We start from the raw sequence: 27,573 nt of genomic DNA, 5'->3' as shown, positions 1-27,573 counted from the left end.
CTCAGCCTGATCCACAGACATAGAAAAGAGAGAAAGCAAAGCGTCGCGAGACAGCGGCCGAGTATCCTCCTGAAACCCGCACACCTTTGGGTGACCTGCACCTTGATTTCAGCTGCGCTCCAATTACAACTAGGATTCTGAATTGCCCAGGTTCATGGCAGGAGAAAAGGACTAGGCTGGCAGGTGACTCTCCAGCAGGAGGCTCACTTACTTCGGGGGACCCTGCTGTGGATCATCTGTGGCCATTCTGTAAGCCTTGGCCAGTGTCTTCTGAAAATCTGGAGAAATGAATTCCTGACACCCTCCCCTTTTCTCTCCTGCCAGCCCAGCGTCTGTTCTGTACGCTCAGATACAGCTGCTACCATACATGTCCCCACCCAGGGCTCTCTCCTCCAGCGTCATGCTGGACCACATGCTGCCACCATACACGAGAGTGAGGCCTTTGCACGGAGAAGCTGTGCTGCAGGCACCGAGTTGTCTACCTGGGATGATTCTTCTGGAAAGCTCCCCAGGGATGCTGACATGTTCGTGGTTAGAGGCCACCAGACAAGATGACCTCTAGTCTCTCCTCCTGCTCTAAGAGGCCACACGTACATACAGGGGATGCTGTCAAACAAGACCAGGTAAGAGACAACTACACAGTATAAAAACCGGTAATGAAAGAGAAGCGGGGACGAAGCGGGCTTGTACTTCAGGACTCTTCACCACTGAGAACAAGGAGACGTCAATCTCCCAGTTTTTGCATTTCCAGAGGAGAGGAAGGTGCTTTCTGGGTATTACTGACTCAATTAGCAATAACCGGGGAGGCAGTGTGAGAGGAAGCAGGGAGATGGGGGGCGGGGGGAATCCAGATTAATAAATCAAGAGAATGTGAATTGTCTTAATTGGCATAAATGTGTCCAAATAATTCTCTCCAGGTACAGGGACACTAATAACACTTTCTGATGAGTCACACACTGCCACGTCTGTCTAACCCTATCAGTCTCCCCCAACTTTACATCCTGTTTTGTGAATTCAGAGGCCCCATGTCATCTTTTATTAATGTCAGTTACAGAGAGCACACATCGCTGGGTTAAGCTCAAAGTGGTTCTCCTTTTATGACAAATGATTACAATTATTAAATAATCAACAGAGATACTGAGAAAGGAAATGCTCTTTGCATTGGGTTGCTAAGCAGGGCTGCGGTGCCAGGTTACCCGGTGCAGGGGTAAGGGCAGGCTCTCGTAGGAGGCAGAGCTAGAAGGGAAGGGGCAGGGCAAGGGACGAGGCGAGGGAGAGTGCGTGCAGGGGGGCGTCGGGCTCCTCTCCAGCACCTGAGGCCCTAGTTCCTGCGGACCATCCCTTCATTCTCCGATTACGCCAGTATCTCTCTCCGCTACATGAGTCAATACGTTCCCATTTCTGCTTAGGGGGGAAAAGAGTCAAAATAACAGCAAATGTGAAGGAGCCTCTGCTCTCAGAGATAGGGGGGAAGGCATCTAAAATCTGAAATGACTGATGATGATTCAATTTTTAGAAATAATTTTCTTTTTTTTTAAGCAAGAATGTTAAAGACACAAGCTGTTGAAATCAATAAGCTAGAGAGACTTAAAGGAATCAAGATGCTCATAGGCAATTCTTGATCATCCCTCAGGGTGAGTGGGTGGAAGACAAAATAGATGATGATAAAGAAAATGCAAAAACCTAATTTTAACTAATAGCCCATCCTCTGAACTGACAAAATTAGCCTTGTCAATAAGCAGTGAACTCGACAAAGCATTGCTTCTCTTCATTGTGAGTCAGTGGGCGCGCACAATTGTGGACCACAGAGAAGAGAGGAGAGGACCCGTCTGGAGAATCCACGAGAGGGTAATAATTAAGAGCAAAGCTGATGTCAAGCCTCGGCTGCAACCATCTCTCCTTTTCAGAGTCCCCAGACACGCTGTCGAAGGTGACACTTTTGACATTAGGGGTTTCTTTCTCTCTGTCTTGGGAACCATTTGGCCTCAGTCATCGGTTTATGGAAACTCTAGAGGAAATTTGCATACCTAGGGGGTCCCAGCAGGAAAAATGCCATATGAGTAAGGCTGGAAGAACATACTCCCTTGGCCCAGCCAGCTCCATCAATAAACATGACTTTCTGACTCTCTAGAGCCACAGGGCCAAAGTCCCCACTCTAAACTCTTTGTTGCTTTTATACTCTTTCCTCTGAAGTCCTATAGCAATTAAGTCATCAGTCCTATGGTCCTTCACACCTTGGATGCTGGCTGTCCATGAACAAGGGACCAAATCTTATATGTTAGTTATCCATCCTCATGGCTTAGGTGCTTAAAAACCCCCTTGGTGGGAGAACTTGTGCTGAGAAATTGTAAACTAAATGAGGAAATAGATTGGTGTACAGTGAAGAGCCGTCAGATACGAAAATAAGAATCAGCAACTTGGTCAGATAACGGCAACAACTGGCAAACAGAATTTGATTTGCATGAACATGAATATGTCAAGATAAACAGAAGCTCTGGTCTGGTCTCTTCCCGGAGGGCAGTCTGTGGCAAGCCAATATCCTGGCAGCAAGGAGCTGAGGTGGCATTGTCCCCCAGGGGACGTTTGGAAATTTGTAGGGCAGAACTGTCCTGCCCGAAATGTCCATAGCACCCTCTGGAAAGAGGGTGGAATGTTTTCTTCCACATTCATTATAGAGCTGACTGCCCTCTCGGCCTACAGAGGCACAGAACAGCCTTCCTCTCTCATTAAGAACGAGGCCAAAACTGGTCCCCCTTTCCCTGGGCCCAAGAAGTGCATCTCGGGGCAGAGAAAGGGTCCCTTACAGGACCCCAGTGCTAGGCCCCTCCCACCCCCACCTCTTACCACCTGGCCTCAAATTTGAGAGAAGAGCCTCCTGTGCCCCCAGCGATGTTCAGGCAAGATGTACCGTCGGTTCCAAGCCCCCTCGCCCCACACCCCTGGGACCCAGAGGAAAGAGGAAGAACGGGAGGCTGAGCAGGTTAGAACGCATCACTGCTCCTGTGCAGGGAGCGCAGTTTTCCGGCATGGGCACTGACCTACGTGACAGGTTGGGGCAGTTTCTCTCCATGTTAATGTTGCTATAACCCCTTCTTCGGGTCCAAGGGCAGGTACTGGGCTTTGGGCCTGGATATAGCAAGCCCCTAAGAACAGCCAGAAATGCAGGTAAACCTCTAACTCCTCTAGGCAGGCACGCTGTCTCTGACCAAAGGAACATGAGGTGCGGTATGGGAATGTTATAATGATAGTTTAGCAGTGGCTTTAAACTTCCCTCTAAGATACTGATTCCAAAGGTGAGGCATGTAACCCAAACAAAGTAAACCTTAAGGCTGAACTAAACTTCTGTCAAACTAGTCTGAATTTCCTGCTGTGAGGTGTCAATGGCTCACACAGCTCGTGTGTGTTTATTCGTATCTCCATGGCAACTCCTCTATCGTTTCCAGTCAACATCCAATCCCTGGAAATCACAGGATGGGCTGGGGCAAACAAGCTGGTGAGTGGGTGGCGGGGGAGTGGGGGGGGGGTCCTGCTGAATCTGGGTCATAAGTGATGCTCAGAATAGCCCAGAAGTGGGAGGCAGATGGTGGGGCTGCTGGCTGTGGTGTTCAGTGGGCCCCACACTTGTCCACAGAGGGGCTTCATGTGGGGCCGAGCTGGGAAGACAGGATGGGTTGAGCATCTGGGGGAGCAGATGGGCCGTAGAAATGGCTGCTGGAGATGGTGACAAAGGCTTGGCAAGTGGGACCTGATGCAGTTTATTTTTAAGTGGGGGAGAAACTAAAAAAAGAAACTGGGTGTGTTTGAGCAGCTGGACACAGTTCTTCCAAATAATCACTGAAGTTTTTCATTTTCTAATATAAAAGCTAACCACAGGGTAAGAGAGACTGAGGAAGGAAATGGCAAGGGGGGCTGGAGGGAAGGCTGCCCCACAGGCCGTACAGCTGAGACCACCACCACCAAGACAGTTCTAGCTGTTACGAAAGAGCAGTGTGGCCAGAGCGGAATACTCAGGATTGGGAAGACTCCAACTCCACAGTCAAGCCAGGGCCCCTGTCCCATCTCTGCACCAACCTGCCAGGATGCTGCTTCCCTTGCCTCCTTTCTCAAGACACTTTGGTCACTTCCATTTACAAGTCTCTGTTTTACCAGTGACTCATCCCTCCCATATTCCTACTAGCATGGTAAGTTCCTGAAGGATGGGGCGACTTATTATTCAGTCTGCATCACACAAAGCCCACGCATACACTGCGTGCTTAGCGATTATCCTGTCTGTCTCTTTGCCCTAAATAAGCCACAGAATCTCCGGACTTCCTTAAGATTCCATCCCATCCTACAGCCTATATCCAAGCCAAATGTGTACATTAAAGGCAACACTTCCGTCCTTCTTGTAAGTGTACGGAGCTTCAAAAAATATCTGGTCAATGACGTTCAATTTTCCAAACTCTGGTTGCTACTGAGATCTAAGCAAAGCATGCTCCTGAGAGAGAATCTAACATCTACAATGATGAAGGCAAAGCCAGTTTTGCTTAAATGAACAAGTCACCTGCTCTATAGTCTAGATGTCCAGCTTCGTTAAAAACAGCAGAGGCCGTATTGTGGACAGGAAGCCACTGTCAGGACAGAATGTAAAGAGACATGATGGTCTCCTATAGGCAAAGGTGTTAGACCCGGGTGTATTTGTCTCCCTATTTGTTTAACCTGGATGCAGAACATATATGAAAAACTGGTCTAGATTCAGAGGAAGGAGCAGTGAAAACGGGTGGAAGAAATACCAATAAGATATGCAGATGACACATCTCACTAACAGAAAGTACTTAAAATAGGAATAATCAAATAGGTCAATGCAACAGAATAGATCCCCAAAATGAAAGCATGTACATTTGGATGTTTATTACATATTAAAGGAGATCTTTAAACTCACTAGGGAAAGCATGGACCATTGAATAAAACAATTTTAAAATGTAAAAGCCAATCTTAGTTGCAGGTCATACAAAAACAGGCACTCGACCAGATTTGGCCCATGGGCCATAGTTCACCAACTACTGCTCTATTCTATTTTTGGTATCTGCCTTAAAGGAACACTTACACATGTGTACAAGGAGGCATGAATAGACATCTTCACTGCAGCTGCATTTGCAGAAGAAAAAATTAGAAAAACAACTAAATTTTCAGTAATAGAAGAATGGCTAAACAAATTATGATATATCCATACCATGTCCAATTGTGCAGATCTACACTAATATAAAAACATTTTCAAAACATATCTTGAAAAGGAAAAATAAGTACAAATTTTAGAATATTTATACCTTAACACACACACACACACACACACACACACACACACACACACAGTAGTAAATTATGGAAGGCTATACTCCAACCTGATAACAATGGTTACCTCTTATGGGAGGAAAATGAACAAGATGTGTTTGTTTGGGGGGATGGGTATCTTACAGGACTTCAGTCTTACCTGTATTTTTTTAAGAGCATGTGGTCATGAATGACTTCATCAATTTAAAAGAATAATAAAAAAGGAAATCTAGGAATCTTTCCACTAAATGACCTTAGACCTTGGCCACCTCCCCTGAGTATAAAGAATCAAGGCACATGGGTGGGAAGATGGAAGTCAGATGACTATCACGCCCAAGTTATGGCTGCTCATGGTACTTGGGTCTCCCTCTCCAGGCAGCACTGAGGTCCCTTGGGACTATTAAATAAGCCTAGGATGTGACAGCTGTGGCCTCAGCTATATGGCTACTCAAAAATAAAAACAACAGCTTAGGGCAGAGCCTGCTTTTTGAGCAAGCTTCATATTTAAAAATCTAAAATCAAGAAATCTAAAATAGATAAAACATTGCAAAATGATTCACCAAGTGGTAGCACAGAAAACTCTTCTAGTGACATCCAGTTAAACACAGCAGATGAGACATCTCTGCCCCCTTTATAAGCCCCATTAAAATAATAGTAAACATTTGAAATGGTAGAAATCCACAGACAAGGAATGGAAGATAGACGAACAGCAGGGGAGCAAAGTCAACCCACTTTTGTTAAGATAAAAATCAGGTGGAGGAATTAGCAGAGCTGAGTTACCTGAATACCAGATGCCAAAGAGAAGAAAGTCATTCATACCCCAGATCTCCAGAAGGCCCAGTCATTGGTGGCACCATATACCACAGATGGCAACAGTAAATCATGTAGGAAAAAAACAGGTAGGTTGGTTAAAAATTCAGATAATGAGCATACAGACCCCAGATTTCCTTTTTTCTCCATTCCCATGATGATTTTTTTCATGACTAACTTCCATCAAAGAGACTATAAACTCAGGGACAACACCTACAGTGATATTTCAGAATACAAATACCAAAGATATTTGTATTAAGAGGGGAAAAAAAACAGATTATATACAAAGAATCAAGAATCAAAATGGTATGTCTCAACAGTAAAGCTAAAAACTAAAAGACAAACAATATATTTAAAATTTTCAGGAGAAATTACTTTTCAACCTAAAAGTCAGTGCTCTGATAAGCAATCAAACATGAAGGTAGAATGCAGACAGTTTTGGAAATACAAGGTCTCAACAAACCAAATTATCACCATGGTCCTTTTCTAAGGAAGCTACTAAAGGATGTGCTCCACCAAGTCAAAAGGAGAGGAGAAACAAGAAGGAGATCTGGGGCCCAAGACACAGAGACTCAGCACAGGAGACAGGAGAAGGGAAGTGTCAGGACAACAGCTGTGCAGCAGATCTAAATAGAAATTAACCAGATGGGAAAGGAGGATGAGGGGGTTTCAAAAGAGATTCTCCAGGAAAAGAAAAGAGCTGACAGATTACCAGATGTGTCTGACCACATGGAAAATACTTCTGAGGAGTTTCCAGTTTTATTGGAGAGATTGAGAAGTAGTGGCGACAGTAAACTACTAATCAAACCAAAACGGCAAGGCAATTCTTAATCTGATGAGATGGGGGAAAACAGTTGACTAAGAAAGGAAATGGAATTATAGTATATTTTTAAAATTATTGATTGGTTTGTATATTACCTGGGTTGGCAGTGAGTCACACTTAATAGGGTGATAACACTGTAAACACGAGTGTTGATTTAACCAAAAATAGCAATATTATTATATTAGGAGGAGGAGTAGGAAGTAGGTCAAAGGTGCGAAAACCTCATTGTAGAAAGCAGTTATTATCTGCAATTCATAAATAAAGAAATCACAGAATATATTTTAGAAAGGTGGAGGTAAATATAGAAGCAACTAAGCGAGCTGGGAGTTGTTGCTAATGGGAACACAGGAGAGGGGAGAATGGAGACGGCTCTCCTATTTCTTCCCTTGAATGAAGTCTCGTGATAAGATCTAACTTCTAAACCATGAACATGCATTTCTTAAACTTTCTGGGTTTCAGTTCTTTCCACGGTAAAATGGGGATAATGATAACACTGACCTATAAAGCGACTATTAAAATCACATGAGATAATGGGGTAAAAATGCTTTCGAGAACATTCCCACTTCACTTGGACCACTTTTTAAGAAGAGTTATTCCACAGACAGGTTAAGTGGAGCCACAATTGAAATACAAGTTGCCCACGAACCGACAGTTGGAATGTCAGTTTAATCTAATGCCAGATGTGCCTGAACAGCAAGGAGACATGAAGTGAGTGAGTGATCTATGTGTATGGGGTTGATCAAGAAGGATTTCTCTTCTAGTCTGAAATCAAGTAAGCTTAGAATAGATCGTGGGTAACTCAATTTGATTCCCTTTCTAATTGAACTAACCATGTGTTTTTAGACAAATTACTTGCTCAAGTCTCCAGTCTCCTCATCTGTAAAATTGGAAGTGATAACACCTGCCCCGAAGGGCTGTTGTGATGGTTAAATAAACCAAGAAATGTGGAAGATCTTTCGCAGTAGGTGGTACACTCTCTTCTTTGGCAAAGGCTGGCAGCTACAACAGCCCCACTTGAGTTTGCTCCTGAGAATGACAACTCTAACCTTCAATTTCTAACAAAAATCAAGCATCCAGGGCCAGCCCAACAGAGCCTCCTGAGGGTAAGTCTATCCTGTTCTCTTTTCTATCAATAACCTTTAATTAGGCAATAATATGTTACCTACTGTAGAAAAGGACAAAAATATAAATGAGCAAAAACAAGGAACTACGTATCACAAATAATTCCACCAGTAAGAGTTAACCGCCTTTAATGTTTTAGTGTATAGCCTTCCATACGCTTTTCTGTGTTTGTGTGTATTTTTAAAGGAAAAGAAATTTTTTGTTTTATGTATTATTCTTTAGTCTTCATTTTCATCTTTCCTCACTGTGAAATTATTTTAACATCACCAACTTTGAACAGATTGCAGAGTCGGCTTGATAGGTATACTCTTTCCTGTCGCCCCTCAGGGGACAGACAGTGGTGGTGCCAGCATTTACTCCAGCCTATTGGGTGGACTCTAGGGTTGACACCAGAGGAAAAAGCAAGAGCCACCTTAAATTGTGTGCTTCAGTATATGCTGGTAATCACAAGAGCATTGATACTAACCCAGCTTGTCTCAAATAAGGCCAGCAGCTGCATCACAAGCTTTTTAAAGCAGGGTTTATTTCTAGGTCTTGGGAGGAATGTGAGATATTTTGGAAGTTCTGCACATCTCTGACTTTGCAGGGCTTTAAAAAAATGAATATACAAACACCACATACATATACATGCACACACACATATATACACATACATATATGCATATACTACATAGATGTATATGTATATGCAACACACAGTCACAGCAGACATACATAGTACACATTGTACATAAATACATAGTGTAAAAATATTTTGCACTAAGTAAGTGCACATCACTTTGGGAAGAAGGGGCCATCTCACTCTTCCACCGATAACAGGAACAGTGGAAACCCAAGCTCTGCTACTTCCAATGGGTAATTTGCATTTTCTGGGAGAGAAAAGAAACCCAGATTTGGAACGCTTCAATATGTACATAGTGAGATTTTTGCTTTTTCCTAAGTTCACCTACGGAAAATTACTTAGCACGAGACTGCGATTACAGTAACCACCACTTCTTTGTGCTGTAGAGGCAGAAATCAGGTAAAGAATGTAATCCCACAAGCCCCCTAGAAAAGCCAGTTTCAACCATGTCCATTCAAGCCATAGCTCTTATCTTTGGCTTAGTATTTTTTCCAGGTTACAGTTCCCCAGGGTGAGCGTATGTGCTGTGCACTTAGCAGGGAGAATGGACAAGCAGCAAATGGTGAGAGAGTGACCCCTGCTTTGCTCAAGCCTAAAGTGAGAGGGGCTGGAACGGCAGCAGAAGTCCAAGAGCTGGCCCGACCCAGGGGCTGGCCAGTCCACGCATAACTGAAAATTAAGTCTATTTCAAAGTCTCCCCTCTGTCAGATAGTAGACTCAATAATAGAAAGTTAAAAAAAAAAAACTTGAAAATACTTTTACCATACTAAACATATTTGAACTAAATGGTGGAATTATTTGCAGAGTTCTACCTCTCAGACCAGAGGGGTTAAGGCCCAGGTTCAAATCCCCACAGAGAAGGAAACGTGTAGCCAGTGAATTGAACAGTGTGTTTCCTGCATTGTTAATGATGCTTCGGAGTGGGAGACCAATGGCAGGGGGGCACCAGCGGGTCGTCATCCACCAAGGAACACACTGTTCACAACGACAGGCATTGCTGTTTCCAGACCGAGAGGCCCAGTTGAGTGCTACCAGGCTGGCACGACAGACTCATTTGACGTGCAGGATTAATACGTTCATTTAATGCTCTCCTGTTTGGTTAGGTGGTTTGCATTTCTAAATTTCTCAATTTGGCATTCAGATCCCTTTAGATGAAGGACCATTTGGCCTCTCTCACTTCCTTTCCTCCATTCTCCCACGCGACAGCCCCTCATCCATCATGCCAGCCTCCTCACCTGAACACGGCGTTTTCATTCCTGGCTTCAGATGTGTGTGTGCTCTTCTCCTGGCCTGGAATACCTGTCTTCTCCTCTCGACTGACCTATCCAAATCCCACTCTTAATTCTTCAGAGTCCTATTCAAGTCCTAGCTCTTTCAATAAACCGTTCCTAAAAGCTTAGCTCACACTGACCACCCCCCCACTACCCCCCCCCCATGACATCAGCTGCCTCCATGACTCATTCTGGTCTCTGCACATAACGCCTTACACTGGTCCTCAACCGGCTGTACACGGCTTGGCTCTGCAACTAGATCATACACTCCTGGGGGACAGCGAAGATGACTCACCACTCACTCCATCTCTCACGGACAGCACTCCGATGTGGTGACACAACCAATTTTTTTTAACTTCACCTTACCTGACCCCTTGATAGCATCAATACCAGTGACCACGCCTTCCATGAAATACCCTTTTTCTTGGTTTCTATGAAATCGCCCTCTAGAGTTTCCTCCCACTTTTGGCTTCTCCTCCTCCATCCAACTTCTAACCGTTGGTTCAGTCCCAAGCCGCTGCCTGTTCTGCTCTATCTGCACACTCTCTCTCTAGAAAGTCTCCAACATTCCCATGGCTCTAAATATCACCTACATGATCCCAAACATCCACCTCTCGCTTGGGCCTTTCTGCTAAGCAATGCCTGGGAAGGCCAGGCCCGTCAGTATTTTTAATGTTTGTGAAGACAAGTCCATTTTTTATAGAGATCATTTAGCTCTTCACAGAGAAAAGCTTTCGTCCCATGGTTTTATTGCCTCTTTAATCCAAAGCAGCCACTATAAAGATGACCATCCTGATAGGAGGCCAGGCAAGATACATTTATTCATGCAGGAAATGGATTAATATATTAATATAGACTCTACAGTTATACACTGACAGACAGTTACACACTGTCTGACCTAAAGCACTGAAGGAGGATGCTAAAAAAAAAAAAAGGAATTAGAAGGAAGGAATCATGCCTTTCCTCAGAGTTCTCCAATGCTCTGCGAATTCTCTCCTACATAGGGTGCTGAAATTTTTCTTTTCATAAATGAGCAAATGAAGACATGAATGAGCAGGTTGACCGCCTCATGGGCCCCGTCTAGGAAGGGGTCTGACCTGGAGAAAGCGGCTTACCTACAGTGAGCCCTTGATCGCTACTGGTTGAAATGAATCCAAGCAGCGGAGGAACAGATCACGAGCCACTGCCAAACAGACCAACGCTTCTCAGGCCAGTCTGCTGTGCGTTCCTTCAGCGAGTTAGCGGGGGCTGGGATCACTGACCTCTAGTGAAAGGGTTTTCCAATCAGGCTGACTGACATACACATCTTGCCAGTTGGTGAGTTAGGACCCGTCCACAGATCTGAGTAACGATTGGTTGGATCATGTTGATAATTTTACAATCAGTTTTCCTTTCAAACGGACGGATCTCTCAAACTGTTGGGATTTCTGTACCTTCATCTTCGAAATCAAACTGTTCGATACAGCTGATAAACTAACTGGCTAGCACCACAGAGCCACGGTCTTTGGGTTCTTTCTGACACCCCAGAGCATCAGATCCCTCCCAGAACCATCAGACTGACCCTCCGTGATTTTCACTGGAGGCACGTTTCCTCAATTAAATCTATAAATAGAAATTTTACTGCTTCAGAGAGGATATAAATCAGCTTAGCAGGACACTCTAGGGGCAAAGAAAAGGGGACCAGAGCAGGGGGAGGGCGACATATTTCAATTATTCAGTGAGATGGGAATCAGGGTGGGGGGGGGTGTGAACAGCCTGGGATGCAAATTCTCTTTTGTGCAGGAACAACTGACAAGCAGCCCGAAGGTATCTTCTTCCTTCAAAGGAGAGATCATATTGAGAATTGGCAAGCAGCGGTGTCACTCTGCTGATGCTTCCAAATGTTCCCACTTATTAAAAGATTTCAGCGCTGAACACCAACTCTAGCTCCCCGGGAGAGCGCTTGTTTAGAGGAAAAGCATGTTGTTTCAGGGATAAGTCCTCTTTGTCCACCCAGCTTGGGGCTTTGTGAAGCGCTGTGTCTCAGTGAGTCACAACCCATAATCCCCCCTCTCACAAAGCAGCGGGGTACCAGGAAGGCTAATTCCTCGCTACCCCTTTCTTTACTGAATATGTTTTGTGCTCTGAGCATTAAAATAGCATTTTTATGAGCATTCTGCCATAACTAGACCAATTAGTATCAACTCTGCTACAAAGTAAAATAATCTCCCTGGGTAACGCTGAATAAGCCTCACCTCAGTAAGTGGTTCTAGCATTCAATCTGTGTTCTTCATGCTGCTGCGTAAGCCTATTTCCTCTCACACTTCCCTCAGTGAAGTCAGAGCATGTCACTTATTCATTCATTCACTTATTCACCAAATATTTACTGCATGCTTACTCTGTGCCAGGCAATGTGATAAATATCAAGGATATAGATCTCTGGCCTTGTGAGGCTTACACTTCAGCGAAGGGGCTAAGGATTAAACAAGTTATTGCATAAAAATATTTCATTACAACTGTGATAAGTACAGCAGAAGGGGCTGCGTACAAGGTGCCCAACATGAGTTATTAAACGAGGCCGGATCGCCTTAATAGGGTCAGCGAAGGTTACACAAACAAGGTGTCATTCAAGCTGAAATCTGAAGGATGAATAGGCGTTGAGTAAAAAGAGAGAGAGCATCCTAGGAGGTGGAAGCTGCATGGGGAGCTGAGGCTGGGGGGGGCGGCATGTGGGGGAGGAGGGGCATAGAGGATGAGGAGCGGTCCCAAGGTCAAGGTCAGGCAAGACCTCACACAGGTCATCTTAAATATTGTGAACTGAGTCCTAAGAAAATGGGATCCTACTAAGGATTTTAAGAAGGACAACGACATGGTCCGGTTTCTATTGAGCAGCATCACTCAGCACTATGAGGATAATGAACAGAAGAAGAGAAAAGGGGGAGCAGGGAAACAAGTTAGAAGCTATTGGGTAGACCTGGCAAGAAATGAGAACAGTTGGATTAGAATGACTCAGTGGAAGTGGAAAAGGAAATGCAAAAAAATAACAATAATTAAGATCTACTTAGGAGGTAGAACGTACAGTACACACAGGGAGGACTGAAACAGAGGGGGCTCAAAGGATATCATGATGGTTTGGGCCTTGAGTAACTACATAGGTGATGGAGCCATCTATATAAATAGAGAATGATTGAGGGGAAGAGTTAGAATTACTGAGGGATAACGGCACACGAGTTCAGTATTACACATGCTAAGTCTGAGCAATCTGTGACATGACTGAGGGGAGACATTCAGTAGCCAGTTGGATATATATGCCATTAATGAAGATCATTCTAAATTATAGCCGAGTCCAACACTCTACATCCTCTCCATTTTCTTCTAGAAAAGATGTGTATTCTAGAACGGCACTGCTCAAAATGGAAGTTGCTAGCCATATGGGAGCTACTTAGATGTAGATTAATGAAAATTGGATGAATTTAAAATTAGTTTGTGAATTGCTCAACGTGGCTAGTGACTACTGCATTGGACAGTGCAAAGGACATTTCCATTACAGCCGGAGTGCGATAAACAGCCCGGCCTAGAATATTCAGGGGGCTATTTACAACACAGCTCTGGCTAGTCTTTCCAGGAGTGTTCAACTGTCGTTCTAACACCACCAAGAAATAGCATCCTACTGTACTTTATGGCCCAGGCAGTTTGAGGTTGAAGGTGAAGAAGATATGGGAAAGAAGGAATGATAATCTTTGTTATTCAGGTGCCTTTCAATCTATCTTTAAAAAATAGATGAAGCATGAATACCATGGAGAGAAGTGTATGAGGTGCGTGGGGAGTGAACTCACATTGTAAAAATACTATCAGGTCATTTAGGGAGACTGAAGTCAGCTGACAGTAGGTGCCAAGGAGGCATTAAATCTTTATTTGGATTTTGACAAAAAAAAAAAAAAAAGGGAAATGGATTCATGAAAAGAGAGAGAGAGAAGGAGGGGAACTCAAGGGAGGAAACAGTTTATTCAAAATGTTATGGACCTTTGGAATGCCAGCCCCGTGTTTCCGAAGGAAAACAAAATCTGTTCTGAACTGCATAAGAAACAGAGTGAAAGGGGGGAGGGTCCTTGGGTGGACAGGTGGAAGCACAACTTAAGAATCAACCCAGTTTGAATGTCAACTACAAATACACATATATCGTCTCTCTCTCTCTCTCTCTCTCTCTCTCTCTCTCTCTCTCTCTCTCTCTATATATATATANTATATATATATATATATATATATATATATATATATATATATATGTATATATCATCACGTGATATAAAGTACAGCATAGGGAATGTAGTCCATGGTATTGTAACAGCTATATATGATGTCAAAGGGGTAGTAGATTGTGTGTGTGGGGGGCTGTCACTTTGTGAGGGGTGTAAATGTCTAACCATTACATTGCTGCATGCACCAGAAACTAATTTAAAAAAAAAAAAGAATCACCCCAGTTTGGAAGCATTAATTGTGCACTGACGTAATACTGCAGCTAATTCAGACACCGAGCTAACCATTAGGGATATAAATAGTAATGGGATCCCAACCTGCACTTGAGCAGCTCACAGTCTAAACAGCCATAACCCAGGCTGTCAGGATGAAAGATAGGTGATAAAAATAGGTCTTACAAAATATGCTCTTGCTCAATAAATATGTAAACTAAACAACGTATTTGCAACATAGAAGACATATATCTCACTCAAAAATGCATATTCAAAAAGGACTGTGCGCCTAGGTACTTACCTTGTAGATAGAAGTTCAAATGAGGTAAACATGTGAGGTTCCTGGAATGGGCTGTGATGGGACAGAGCAGACTTTCAAGGGCTTCACCTGTGAGTAAGTGTGTTCACTGTCCTCATTCATTTTTTAAAAAGTCAACAAGCCATAGGCTACATAGCACAGTTTGGGTTAACATTTTAGATTTTTAAAATTTATCAATAACATAAGCCATGACTCAAAGTCTGCAGAGCACTGCTTAACATTAAGTTCAAGGGTAATTAATGTTAGACCTTTCATGAAGGAACATGGAAATGTGTTAGCCTGGGCTTAATTCTCTGGCTTTCACAGGTGATGACTGGGTTACAGGCTTTGGGGAAGACTGCTCAGATTTCAGGATGAAGTTTGGAACCTTTATGATACCACCTTTTATTGTTTTTCTTTGTGTTGCATACTCATAGCTATGATTTTCATTGAAATTCCATTTTCTATTAGAATTCACTGATTTCTTTTCTGCTGATTGCTGGGTACTAGTACTGAATAAAATATTTATCTTTAAAGATGCATGAGCATATTTAAATTCCTTCAGATGTGTTATTTTGCTATGTACTTTGTATCAGTTTTTATTGAAATAACTTTCCACCTGTACTATGGCTAATTTTATAGAAAAACACTCAAATGTATTCTCCTTTGGTAATATTGGTTTAAAAAAAATATATTCGCTTTCGTTGCATATACTGGGGAAATTCATCCACATTAATCATTTCCCAGTAAACTTCTTGTATTTTATTGCCTGTCGTGGACACTGAAGCCAGCATATTTCTTTTTAGCTACTTTTTTCAGGGTTATAGAATATTGCTGCATACTCAGAACTGATGATTTCCTACAAGATTCTAATACATCATATGCCACATTTACATGATAAAACATTTACTTATAGTTTAAAACCACTTAAAATGTATAAAGAAAAGTGCTTAATTAATTTTCCAAATCATTTTCCTGTAGAGTTGGAATGTATCTGAAACCCTTAGCTATTTCATATGCTACTGTAACAGTACCTTCCTGTCAAATTAGCAAAGATTAAAATACCAGTACTACTCAGCATTGGTGAGGGCATTCTCATGCACTGTTGGTAGGGATGGAAACTGGCACACCCTGTCTACAGGGCAGTTAAGAAAGAGTTAAACAGGGGCAGCTGGACAGCCCAGTTGGTTAGAGCGTGAGCTCTGAACAACAGGGTTGCTGGTTTGAGTCCCACATGGGCCAGTGAGCTGTGCCCTCTACAGCTAAGACTGTGAACAACAGCTCAATCTGGAGCTGAGCCGCTGTGAGCGGCTGTCCAATGGCCGGTGAGCGACTGCCTCACCAGGGAAGAGCGCAGTGATAATACCAACATGGGCCAGTGAGCTGCGTCCTCCACAACTAGACTGAGAACAACAACTTGACGTGGAGCTAAACAGTATGTATGGCAAACCTTAAAGGTGACAAAAACCTTTAACTTAGCAATTTTACATACAAGAATTCATACTGGTTATGATATTCTCCTCAGTGCAATTGATAAGTGCAAAAAAAATCAGAATACTATGATTGCTAATAGCAGGAGACTAATTAAATAAATTATGGCACATCCAATAATGAAATTCTATATATCCATTAAAAAGAGTAGCTAGAAATAGATTTGGTGACATAGAAAGGTGGTCCTGATACAACCATATCTCTGGAATAACACATTTTTTTTAAAATGGTGCCAAAAATATACAGAGGGTGCCAAAAAATGTATATACATTTTAAGAAAGGAAAAAACTGTATTAAAATTGTAATATTTAATATATACTGATAATACAAGTCATATGTATACATTTTTTGGCACCCCTGTATGCATGTGTGTGTGTGTGTGTGTGTGTGTGTGTGTATGTGTGATATATAGAAAATATTTAGAAGAATGGGTATTAATAGTGGCTTCTGTTGAGGCATTTTTCTCTTCTTTTATTCTTGTCTGAATGTTCTAATTTTCACATAATAAACATGTATTGCTTTTATTGTTAAAATATTTATTTTTTTAAAAAATAGCGACCGAAGTCCCTTTTTTAACTATCCTACCTCTAGGCACAGGGGCTTTGAACCAATCTGGCAAGAATGACCCATGATGCCCTGAATCTGATGACCACCTTCCCTCCCAAACCCAGACCAACTGGCTCAGCTGTTCCCCGACCACACGAGCAAGGGTTCTGCTCACCAAGCTGTCCCGGACGCACGGCGTCTCCACAAGCCTCCGGACTCCATTCTCCATGGTGACCCCCAGCCAGTTGAGTGCAGCCCAGCTCCAGAGGTAGTCGTATCCACCATGCCAGTAGCTCACAAACGCAAAGGTCATTGCAGTGGAAAACAGTGTTCCCAGCAGGCCATGCTGGGACCCGCCCACTGGAATGTACACATACCTAGAGAAAGAAGAGGCTGTTAGGAGCCATGCAGAGGGCTGTCCCTGAAATAAAACCTGTCCCCAGGCTTGACTCTTCTGTCACATGATGATATTTACTGTGTGCAGATCCTTCCCCACTTCCAGGGGGCCGCAGAGCACTCCTTGAATTCTCCATCACATCATGCAAGGAGCTGGCGAAAACACAGGCCTCAGCTCTGCAGGGCTTTAGGTTAAATGAACAGAACACACAGGCGAAAGAGCTCTCATCACCAAAATCAAACAGCACTTACAAGAGGCAGGGTGAGGAGCAATGAATTTAGAGTTTTTTAAAGGGATATGCCCAACCCTGGAAACCCAATTACAGAATGGCAATTAAGTGTCTGGCTACATGGGGACACCACATTCAAGGCAGGTATGTTATTTTACAGCTCAAACTATTAGGTGTATGGTACACCCAGTATTTAAGCACAACTGCTGAAATAGCAGGAGTGGGGTACAGAAGAGGGGTGCAAGGCTGGTTCCTCCAGCCTTCCAGGCAAGGTGCCCGGAAGCAGCAGTGAATTCGCAAGTGAAGAGAAAAGCTCTGTCTCATGGGGCAGCCAAATTGTCACCCGAAATGCACAGCCATCCCTCGGCCTGCTCTCCACTGCTGAGAAAGCTGTCTGACACATCTAAGCAGGACCATGTTCGCCAATCAGTATTTTCCTGCTAGAGCTGGACAAAACTCACACTGTGGTTTGAGAGGATCTGGAGACCTAGGCACATACCCTGTACAATTTGTCCTGTCTGTATACTATTTTAATTTTCGTGGGAAATTGTATTTCGAAAGTCAGTTTCGAATAGCACAATTGTATCAGTAAGCCAACAATATAAAAATAAAAACCACTCCTCAATCAATAAATATTTCAAAAAACATGATTTTAATGATTTTAAAATGTCCTCCTTCGCTCTCAAACATGCTCCAGTTCAGATAATAAATTATACAAGCAGCTTAGATAGCCCCATTTTATGGGTGGGAAAACTGAGGCTGAGAAGTTAACATGACCCAGGCTCACAGCCAGGAAAGGGAAGAGCCAACCTGCTGCATTGATGACACCAAAGTTAATGTTTCCCATCACGCCTCTGGGTTTATTTTGAAAACCCTCTATGTGACACCCCAACCTGAAACAAACTAGAAAGCATGGGAGAATGTAGCCACTTCAAAAACAAGTGAAGCAAAGAAAATACTTTCTCTTGTGCAAAAAAAAGACCACCTTGACAATCAAATTAGCAGATGTGTATCAAGCACACACTACAGGTGAAGGGGGCTCCATCTGCTGTCAAGCATTTATTCAGGCCTCCAGGGCGGTCCTGGCACTACCAGGGGGAACACAGACCTGGATACATTGTTCCTGCCAAAAGGACAGGTACAGCAGGTTGTGAAACAGTAACAAGAGCCATCATTAAAAGCTACAGGATGTGGTACAAAGTGGACCAGGTGGGTTTAAGAGCGTGGAGAAGAAAGAAGGGGTTGAGTGGAGGCAAGTGGGATAGGGAAGGCTTAATGGCAAAGGTCCCCACCTTGGCAAGGCTTAGAGGATGAGTTCTGCCAGGCAAAGGGGAGAAGGATGGGTACTGCCACCGACTTAGAAGGGCTGGGCAATGAGCCAGAAAAACCTGACGGCCCCAGGCACAGTGGTTTTATTTGGTGTTCTGCTGCCCCCTAGAGGCTACTTGGTTATTGGTGAAGCCTGCTCAGCAGAAAACGGCAGGTAAGAAAAGTTGCGGGGTGGTCAAAGCAATTTCAAAAGTATGAGGAATAACTGCTGTTTACAGAAACGTTGCAGATAATTGTTTTACAAAGCAAGTTAATACTAATATGAATACTCTCCTCACCTAACTGTTAATCATATTGAGATTTTTATTGTATCGCACCATGTTAAAATGAGCTGCACTATAGACATATATATATATATACATATATATATATGCATACACGCCCATATATATACACATATATATGTACACACACACATGCGTACACACACACACACACACGCGCGCGCGCGCGCGCGCGCACACACACACACACATCAGAAAGCCCGGTATAAAATAAAAACCTGTCATCATCCACACCAATGGTCCTTAATATTGGATCCAATACTCCAAAAAGGATGTATTTTCAAGCTTGTAATGAGGAAGCTTTAAGCCCCATAATTACATGCTCAGTTATTTTAGGCATCTCTTGGCACCATGGCTTTGTTACTTTGCCTTCGAAATGACAGCCGACAAAAATCCTTTTATTGCAGAAGTTCACACATGGCAGGTCTCCAAGGACACGAGGCTGCTTGCTTTAAACCAGAAGAGGGTACGGTTTCCAGACTGGAAGATAAAAATCCCTTCTTCACTCTTACTTTCTAAAAGGCAGCAGGTTCAGCAAGGAGAGGGAATAGGTTATTTCTTTTTTCCAAATTCTACAAGTATTGGGTCAGTTCCATGATGAAAAGAAAACAGAAACATGTCTCTCTTTTAGAAAAGCAGTAGTGTGGCCCCACTTACTGAGATCCACCACACAGTGAAGTTGATTTCCAAAGGGAAAAAGCACCACCATCCCAGCAAGGCAAAAATAATTATTTCTTCTCGTCAGCGACTGCACGAGCCTGAGTTTACCCAAGGCCTGCCCCTACCAGGCCAGCTTCAAGTGGTCACTGCCTGCAGGGAATGCTACTTGAGGAAGTTGCCACCACCTGCAGCCACCTTCTTAATTTAAAACCATTTCACAGAATCAATGCAGCCCAGCAAACCCCCAACTCAGGAGAGGAACATGTATAAAATGTAGAGGTTATTAATAACGTCCACCCTTTACTGAATGAGCCAGGTGCTTTGTATATACCATTTCTAACCATTGAAACAGCCTTGCAAGGAACTAACGACAAGGCCCCTTTTACACAGGAGAGGCGAAATCTGACCCTAGAATGCTCTGGCTTCGGAACTCCCAGGCCTGTGTGCTGTTATGTCATTTATCATAATGGGAACATTTCTTGATGATATGTTCCTCTTATTTAGCCAAGTCTTCCAAGCAGTCTCCACAGAAACATCCACTAGTATTTTATAACTGATGAAATGGACTTTGTAGGAAAGGAATCTTGCTGGGGAGAAAGGTGCTTATTATTTACAAAGGTGTTTGGGCCAAGGAGCTCTGTGCCAGAGGCCACGGGCATGACGTATTTTGCTGTGTATAATGCGCACTTTTTTTGCCCAAATTTGTGAGGGGAAAATAAAGATGTGCATTATACATGGGTAGTACTAATTCTGTGTCTATATAAATGTTTTTAGTTCTTTTATTTATGAGTTAAAAGTGTAACTCCAGAAATCAATAACGATATCTGTATGCAAAATAATACCCTGGAATACGATCAGTGGATTTGTTGACCTTATGATAAACTTGCCACGAGGAAGAGTTCTTGGCCTTCTATGAGGCGTAAATATCGTAAATTTGTCACCGGTACATAAAATTTCTTGTACCTTGTAGCTGTTGTGTTTTGTAATTATTTGTTACATAAAATTTCTTGTACCATAATATGTTAAAAAATAAATGCTAAAATTCCTTTGTAATATAAAAAACAAGTACCTAAATGTAAACAAAAATTTGAATTAAAAAATTAAAACGAAAGATTTTTTTCCCCTGCAAGTTTGGGCCAAAAACGTGGGTGCACATTATACATGGTAAAATATGGTAAGTTCGATTTTTAAACAAGCTAGCATCCTTCTGTCCCACAAGTGGAGATTACACCTGCTATCCTGACCAGCCTGACATCGTGCAGATGTCTGACTACGTAAGAAGTGGGGCATAAGAAGCTGATGGTTGAGGGTTGTCGTTGAGTAGGCGCATGTGAAGAGAAAAGAAAGTATCTATTTTCCTCATGTCCACTATGAGAAACAAGTCAGGCATATGGCCGACAGTTGGGGACAGGTGTGGTGAGGATTCATATGGTAAATACATTCATCTTAAAGCCACAACACCCCCTTTTTCCAGGACCTACACAATAGCTCCCTGGCTTGCCACATTATCTTCGAACTCTTTGCTGAGGACTAATCCCAGACCCCTCAAGATAAGGGGATGAGGCACCTAAGACACTTGGCTTTTCTGTCCCATGGATTGTGTCGAGGCGGGCTGGTAGGTTCTCAGCCTTCAGGTACCTGCTGCTTGGCAGAGCCGGGCCAGGCAATGGCTGACATCCTAGTCCAGCTCTGCCTTATCCATCCTTATCTCCCACTAGCTCCCTTGACAAATCCTGAAATCCTGAACAAATGGGGCTCTCACACCTCCATGTCTCTGGTCACACTATTTCCATATTCTTCTATCCTCTCTGATTTTCCAACTCCTATTCAGTCTACAAAGTCCAGTTGATTTTCCTCCTCCTCCAGGAAGTCTCTTTTGAATATTCCAACTCTCCGTTTAACACAGAGAACCTACTGTTGGTACCACTGACTGAGCAGTCATTCACCAAAAGATTTCTTTTCTATTATGGTTGTCATTTTAACTGAATTGTAAAATTCCTTCAGGCAGTATTAGGGGTGTGTGTGTGTGTGTGTGTGTGTGTGTGTGTGTGTGTGTGTGTGTGTGTGTGTGTGTGTGTGTGTGTGTGTGTGTGCACATACATGTGCTATTATATAGTTACTAATCAACAGTATTTCTATATCTAACAACATAATTTTCATTTACTTTTCATAGCCTCCAACAGCTTTTAAACTTGTGATAAATTGTCACCATTGTCACAGACCCATTATGAGCAATTAGGAACCAAGGGATGATGATATGGTCCTGCCCCAGTTATTGGGAGAGACTTCAAAAGACACCCATTCCCAAAGAATACCGACATCTGAAGGACCCTGAAGTCTCTCCACACTTTATAATCCTACTTACCCTAGTAAAGTCAAAGTGATTTGGCCCCAAACTTCTAGAACTAATCCCAACCTCAAGAGATTTCAAAATTGAAAAGTACTACCCTTTTAAAGACTAGAGGCTTTAGTAGATGGGAAGGGCAAGACTTCTGGCTCCTTACATGGGTGGTGAGGGGACCTCACCTTGGCTTCAGCTGGGTTCTGAGATGAATTCCCGCTTAGAGTTCTTTGCTAAGCTGACCATGAAGTCCGACACCCAGCTCTCACAGGCAGTGGCTCCCCTGACCCCACCCTGGCTCTGGCTTTGGCCTTGGCCCACATTTCAGTTCTCCTTCTCACAGCCCAGTGATGACCCACCAGTCAAGTCCTCAGCCTCTAGGAAGTGGACAAAGGTGTTTCGTTTTCACAAAGGAAGCTACAGATCCACTTATGAAAAGTTTGCAAAGAAAGGTGCACACAGAAAGCAATATAATTTACTTTTAATATCTTTCTGTTTAGTATGGGTCATGATGGAATTTTAATAAGTAAAAAGCAGCAGTTGATTAATGGGCGAATACAGACTTTATCATCTCCAGAAGGCTAAGAGAGGTCCACTTTCAAACAGAGGGCAAACTCTGAGCTGGGCTAATTCTCAACTCTTTTACAAAAAGATGCTAGGTAGAGGTGTCATATGCAACTCTGAAAAATTACCTGTTAAAAATGTCGTGCCCTATGTGGCAACAGAACACTGTGTCATTTGTAAAATAGAGATTAAACTCAGGGTATCTTTAGTCTAATTTAAAGTTCTAGGTTCATGTAATTAGATGCCAACACTTAAAAAAAATTCATCTTTTCATTCCACAAAGCCAGGAGCTCAATGGGTTGAAGGACTGTGCCGATGCACTCCAGCCTGTAGCTTCATCCTAGAGAAAGATTCAACTCTACGTTTATAGGCCAAAACCCAAACTCTAACTCCCCAAAAGCTCCATCTTCCTTACGATGCAAGATGCTGAAAGGGTATGAATGGCTCAGCACAGCCACCTCATCACTAGGACCAGCCCAAGTAGCAACAGCAGCAAAGTACAGGAAAGGGAGAAAGGCAAAACCAAAGCTAGAGGAGTGGCCTTGGTCCTGCTCTGCCACTGACCAATCCCTGGAACCCTGAGCTTGTCAATTCAGCCTGCTCAGTTTAAGTGTGTACTATGAGCTTACTCTGGGAGCACTCAAAATTTCTTGGGTCTGACTTGCTGTGAAGATCAGATGAGACAATATATACATATAAAAGGAGACTGGAGATTTGAACACTCCATATAAATGCAAGGATGCATACTTACTAAAAATGGGCCAGCAGTGGCAAGCTTGCATTCAGGGAAAAACAAGATGCCATTATCATAATGATTAGCAATCCTGTATCTTTCATAAGCATTCGAAGGCACCAAGACCTCTGGCCTGCTCGCTCAGAGATGTTCTTTCCTTAAAACCATTAGCCTTAAATATGCCCCCATCAGAGCCAGTTGGCTTCGTGCTAAGGGATCCAAGCTATGGATTCAACACCCTTGTAGGCCTGTTGAATATGCTCAACAGAGATGGCAGCCAGCTGTTCTCCAAACACCCAATATTGGCAACAAGGAGCCTGGAGGGGGGCATGCGGGTGGGTCAGGATGCAGCAGGTCCCGTCATGAAGGGGCCCATCACCATCATTTCACCTTCAAATCACTGTAGCCCCTCCACCCAGGTTTCCCCTTATCTACCGAGTAGAAAAGTCACCTGATCAAGGCCTTTCCTTGTAATGGGCGACTGCTGTGTGGGAGGCCCAAAGAAAGTGCTTAGACAGGTCTACTCATTCAACCAGTTTAAAGCAGCCTACTAACGCTCCAGAAGCTTGCATCGTGGTGACACATGAGTCGCTGCAGAATTACAATCTTCACACTACAGACTGAAAAAACTAAAACTGAACAGATAGCTCTTTAAGACGCCATACTTCAAAACTAGCTTCCAGTCACAAAGGGGGATGGGAAGGCCCAGGGGGAGGTGACGCCAGAAAGGAGGACACACCATGTCCCTCTGGGGCTGCTAACCTGCTTCTTGAGAGCACACTGAAGCTCCTGGGCCTATGTCTACTTTGAGTTATAAATAAACACCATATAAAACAGATTCTTCGGAGGTTTGAGCAAAAGAGAGAGAGCGGGAGTTTACGCTCTTTAGTGCTGTGGAGCTGAGTCTAATCGCTAATAAAAAGGTCCTGGAAGCCTCAGTTTAATAACCACCAAGATTTCCTGGCTGCCTGCCTGTCTTCCCACCTGTCTCCTGAGAGGATGCTGAAAGCATTTATAAGCTGCCCAAGGCCAGACGGAAGCGGAGAGTGTATGAAAAGCCAGACGTGAAGGGGCAAACTCAGGTGTATGTATGATGTAGGTATGTGTGATCTCCCATCTCATCATCAGAGGGTGAGAATTTTGGAGAGAGATCTCATCTTCACTTGCGCCTAACGTATTTCTCATCCTTTGCTTCATCAAACCTGGGGATCAAGATTACAACTGTTCTGGGCATATCCCTCCTCTTATGAGCAATTAGACTGTTTGTTTCTCCTGGATGCTCTCTTTTGATCTCTGCCTCTCACCCACATCCTGTTTAATGCCACCCCTGCTGGTCCTAATCTTCAAACTCATTTATCATGGCTGTTAGGAAAACGTTCACTATAAAATGAACTGGTACAATTCAAAAGTTATTGCGCTGGAACAATGCCTTGGGGTTCTCTAGAAGAAAGCGCTCTGAAGACAAGCATATGAAGAACTGCCTAACTGACCGCTAAGGCATTTCATTCTCCATCGGATGTATGGTGTAGTGATTTAGAGACAGCCATGCTGAACAGAATCCCACAGAGGCAGGGCCCATGGCCTTGACAGGTGTGTACTCTACATTCTCATGGTGACACAGTCTCTCATATATAAAGTCCAACTGGTTGGTCATTCAGGCAAAACCAAAAATTAACAGCTGAGGAAAAGAAGCAGCAAATTCTTTGTCCTCAGGAAGCATCTAGTCTCACAACAGCAGCCAAGTCCTTACCCTCAGGAGGTCGCACCTAAAGTAGATTCCCATTGCATTAAGTCCTAAATTAAAAGTTTAAGTCACTTTCCAAGTGGCTCCCCCTCCTATGCCATCAACTCCTTCTTATAAGTCTTCAACAGAGATTCTCCATTCCAGTCCAAGAACTTCATTCTTGCACAAGTGGGGGCCCTACAATCATGTCACCCTACCCCCCAACCATGGAAGAGCCCCCCGCCCCCTGCCCCTCCGGGCTATCTTTTCCACCATTTGATCTTTCAAAATAGGTTCAACGTTCATTTCAAGGAAAATTTCCCCATCCGATCTCACTGCATGCTGGTGGCCCGTTAATTCTTTGTCTCTTCAGAATTCACATATTCACCTCAGCCTAAGTTATTTCTTCAGATGTTGCTGTGCTGCTCTGTAGCATTTCTGTGCTGCTTCCTCTGTGTGAGGGTATGTAGGATTCCCCACCTGACATGGAACAGGGAATTGTAACATTTCTCTTTTTATTTCCCCGCGTCTAAGTTAGGCTCTGAATTCAGGGAGTGCTCAACCTCCTTCTTTCCCTGCTCTTTCCCTCATGCTCCTCCTTTCCCTGAGTCATTTCCCGCTCCATTCTTCTTTTCTTTGAGTGTCACTTTCTGTACACAAAAGGTGACTGATTATCCAGCTAAAAGTGTGGCTTCATAAGTAAATGTCATCGTTCACATCTGCCACCTCCACATTGTCCTCTAAAGCGCTGTGAGGGTTTGGAAGGTAATATTTACAACGTTGGACTAAATCACAGACACCAACAGGAGGTGCCCTGAGCAAGGGGACAGCTTGGCAGGGACTGAGAGATGGACACGTGCCAACTCCAACTTCCCTAGGAAACTGCCAGAACTATCCAAAAGCAAAACTTCAGGGTTGAATGGTTAAAAAAATTAAAGCACCCAAGTTGGAAATTTTAAAAATTGTGATGTTAACTTTAAAAGCCTCAAAGGAAACCATGGAGGTACCCATCAATACTGGATACATATGAGCGGAGGGTGTTCACGAGGCCAACAGGAGTGTGTGTGGCTTTGACCTTTTGCTAGCTTAACTTTTCTGACAAAATCTCTTCTTCTGCCACGAATATCACTTCCAAATCCAACATGTGTTCTGGCCACAAGAGAAGTGGTGCAGAGTCAGGGCCATTCATGGACATGAACAAATGCGTGCGTGCGCGCGCATGCACACACACACACACACACACACACACACACACACACACACAGTACCTCAGAGCATAGAGAAGGGTGGGAGTGTGGATGGATAAGCCAGGGTCATGGATTTCAGTGACGGTCCCTTCTCTGGGCCTTGGTTTATGACTGGGAAGAGTTCAAGGGCTAGTGGGGAACTAGGGAGTGAGGTCTCTATAGTCTACAACATTTGGGACATAAATGTTCTTGAGGAGTTATGATCAGTGACAATGGCATACTGCTGTGTTACTGGTTTCTGCTAAAGCAGAGACGACCTGTCTTCTCTACGGGAGTTTCAGGACACGGAGCTCCTGAGACATTCGCTCATGCTCCCGAGTTCCCCAATTCCCCACCCCTCTGCTGCCATGAAGCTAACTCATGAATTAACGTGAAATGTACCAGAAAACATGCATCTGAAGAAAGCCCACGGTGAATCTTGACTGAAGATGACAAATCCTTTCCTAATAGCAAATTTTCACAACCACCACCACCACCCCACTACCACCCCAGTTTATCTGCTTGGTCAATTCAGACATTTGTAGTCTGGGCTTTCTTAAAGAGTGGCAGCCCATTGGTAATAAAAACGCACTTCTGGGGTGGCCATAGATGGGGTTCAATGCCCAGAAAAGGAGAAAATGCCAGCAGGTATCATATGGGCACCACTTTCAAAACACTGCCATTCAAGGCTGTGGGCAGGAGAGGGAAAAAAAATGAAGGTCTCAGGCGCTGACGTGATTTTCAAAAAATTATCAAAGCAAAATGGTTGCTGGAGGTAATAATGAGGCGGTTCCCTCTCTGGACTGAAATCAGCCCTCTGACAAATCAGTTTTGACAGGACTGTTTCAACTGCCTCTCATTTAACACAGTTATGGGCCACAGTCCCTATCAGACTTGATACCTTCTAAAGCTGGGCACTGGAAGGGAAAACTGATAATGCTCGGGTTTGGGCATGAATGACAATTAATCTGCAGCAGCAGCCAACACAACCAGGCCAGCACAGCATTCACGGAAACAAAGCAGGGACATCGTCCCATGCCTGGGAAACAATGCCCTGGTAAGCACTGTTCCCTTATTGTCATGAGAGCCACCCGGATGACGCTGCTTATTCTAAAGATCCCAAGGTAACTGAATGAACTCTTGAGTGCACATTAGAGATTAATATTTTAAGAGGTAGCATTTTACAGAGACAGTCTAAGGATGACATTCCCTATATGTTATAAAAGGTAGAGTCTTCTGTAGGTTAAAAATGCCACTGCTCATGCAATAAAGTCACACGAAATCCGAAGATGTCAGCCATGGAACTGGATATTAACATGGTAATCCATGTTGGGAAACACTTGCCT

The 27,573-nt window shown here is 43.5% G+C and overlaps 1 protein-coding gene and 1 long non-coding RNA gene across 5 annotated transcripts in view; one reads left to right on the top strand and one right to left on the bottom strand.

The window, feature by feature from the left end:
* The window catches only part of HHAT (hedgehog acyltransferase), a 259,836-nt gene that overhangs the window by 50,798 nt on the left and 181,465 nt on the right, over positions 1–27,573 (bottom strand). For 3 of the 4 annotated variants that reach the window (XM_019667729.1, XM_019667727.1, XM_019667728.1), the window contains one exon: positions 16,917–17,118. In XM_019667729.1, the coding sequence (XP_019523274.1) occupies positions 16,917–17,118 (202 nt within the window). Of the gene's footprint in view, positions 1–14,707; positions 14,795–16,916; positions 17,119–27,573 lie in introns of all 4 variants that reach the window. The other variant, XM_019667730.1, reaches the window with a different exon arrangement.
* LOC109396126 (uncharacterized) lies at positions 397–16,910 on the top strand. Its single transcript, XR_002126784.1, has 3 exons — positions 397–623; positions 7,787–8,046; positions 16,787–16,910. It is a non-coding gene; the product is annotated as an uncharacterized LOC109396126 (long non-coding RNA).

The sequence above is a fragment of the Hipposideros armiger genome, unplaced genomic scaffold, assembly GCF_001890085.2.
Source record: "Hipposideros armiger isolate ML-2016 unplaced genomic scaffold, ASM189008v1 scaffold_503, whole genome shotgun sequence".
Classification (NCBI taxonomy): Eukaryota; Metazoa; Chordata; class Mammalia; order Chiroptera; family Hipposideridae; genus Hipposideros; species Hipposideros armiger.
The sequence above is the reverse complement of the archived record's forward strand: the minus strand, read 5'-3'. Positions and strand labels throughout refer to the sequence as shown.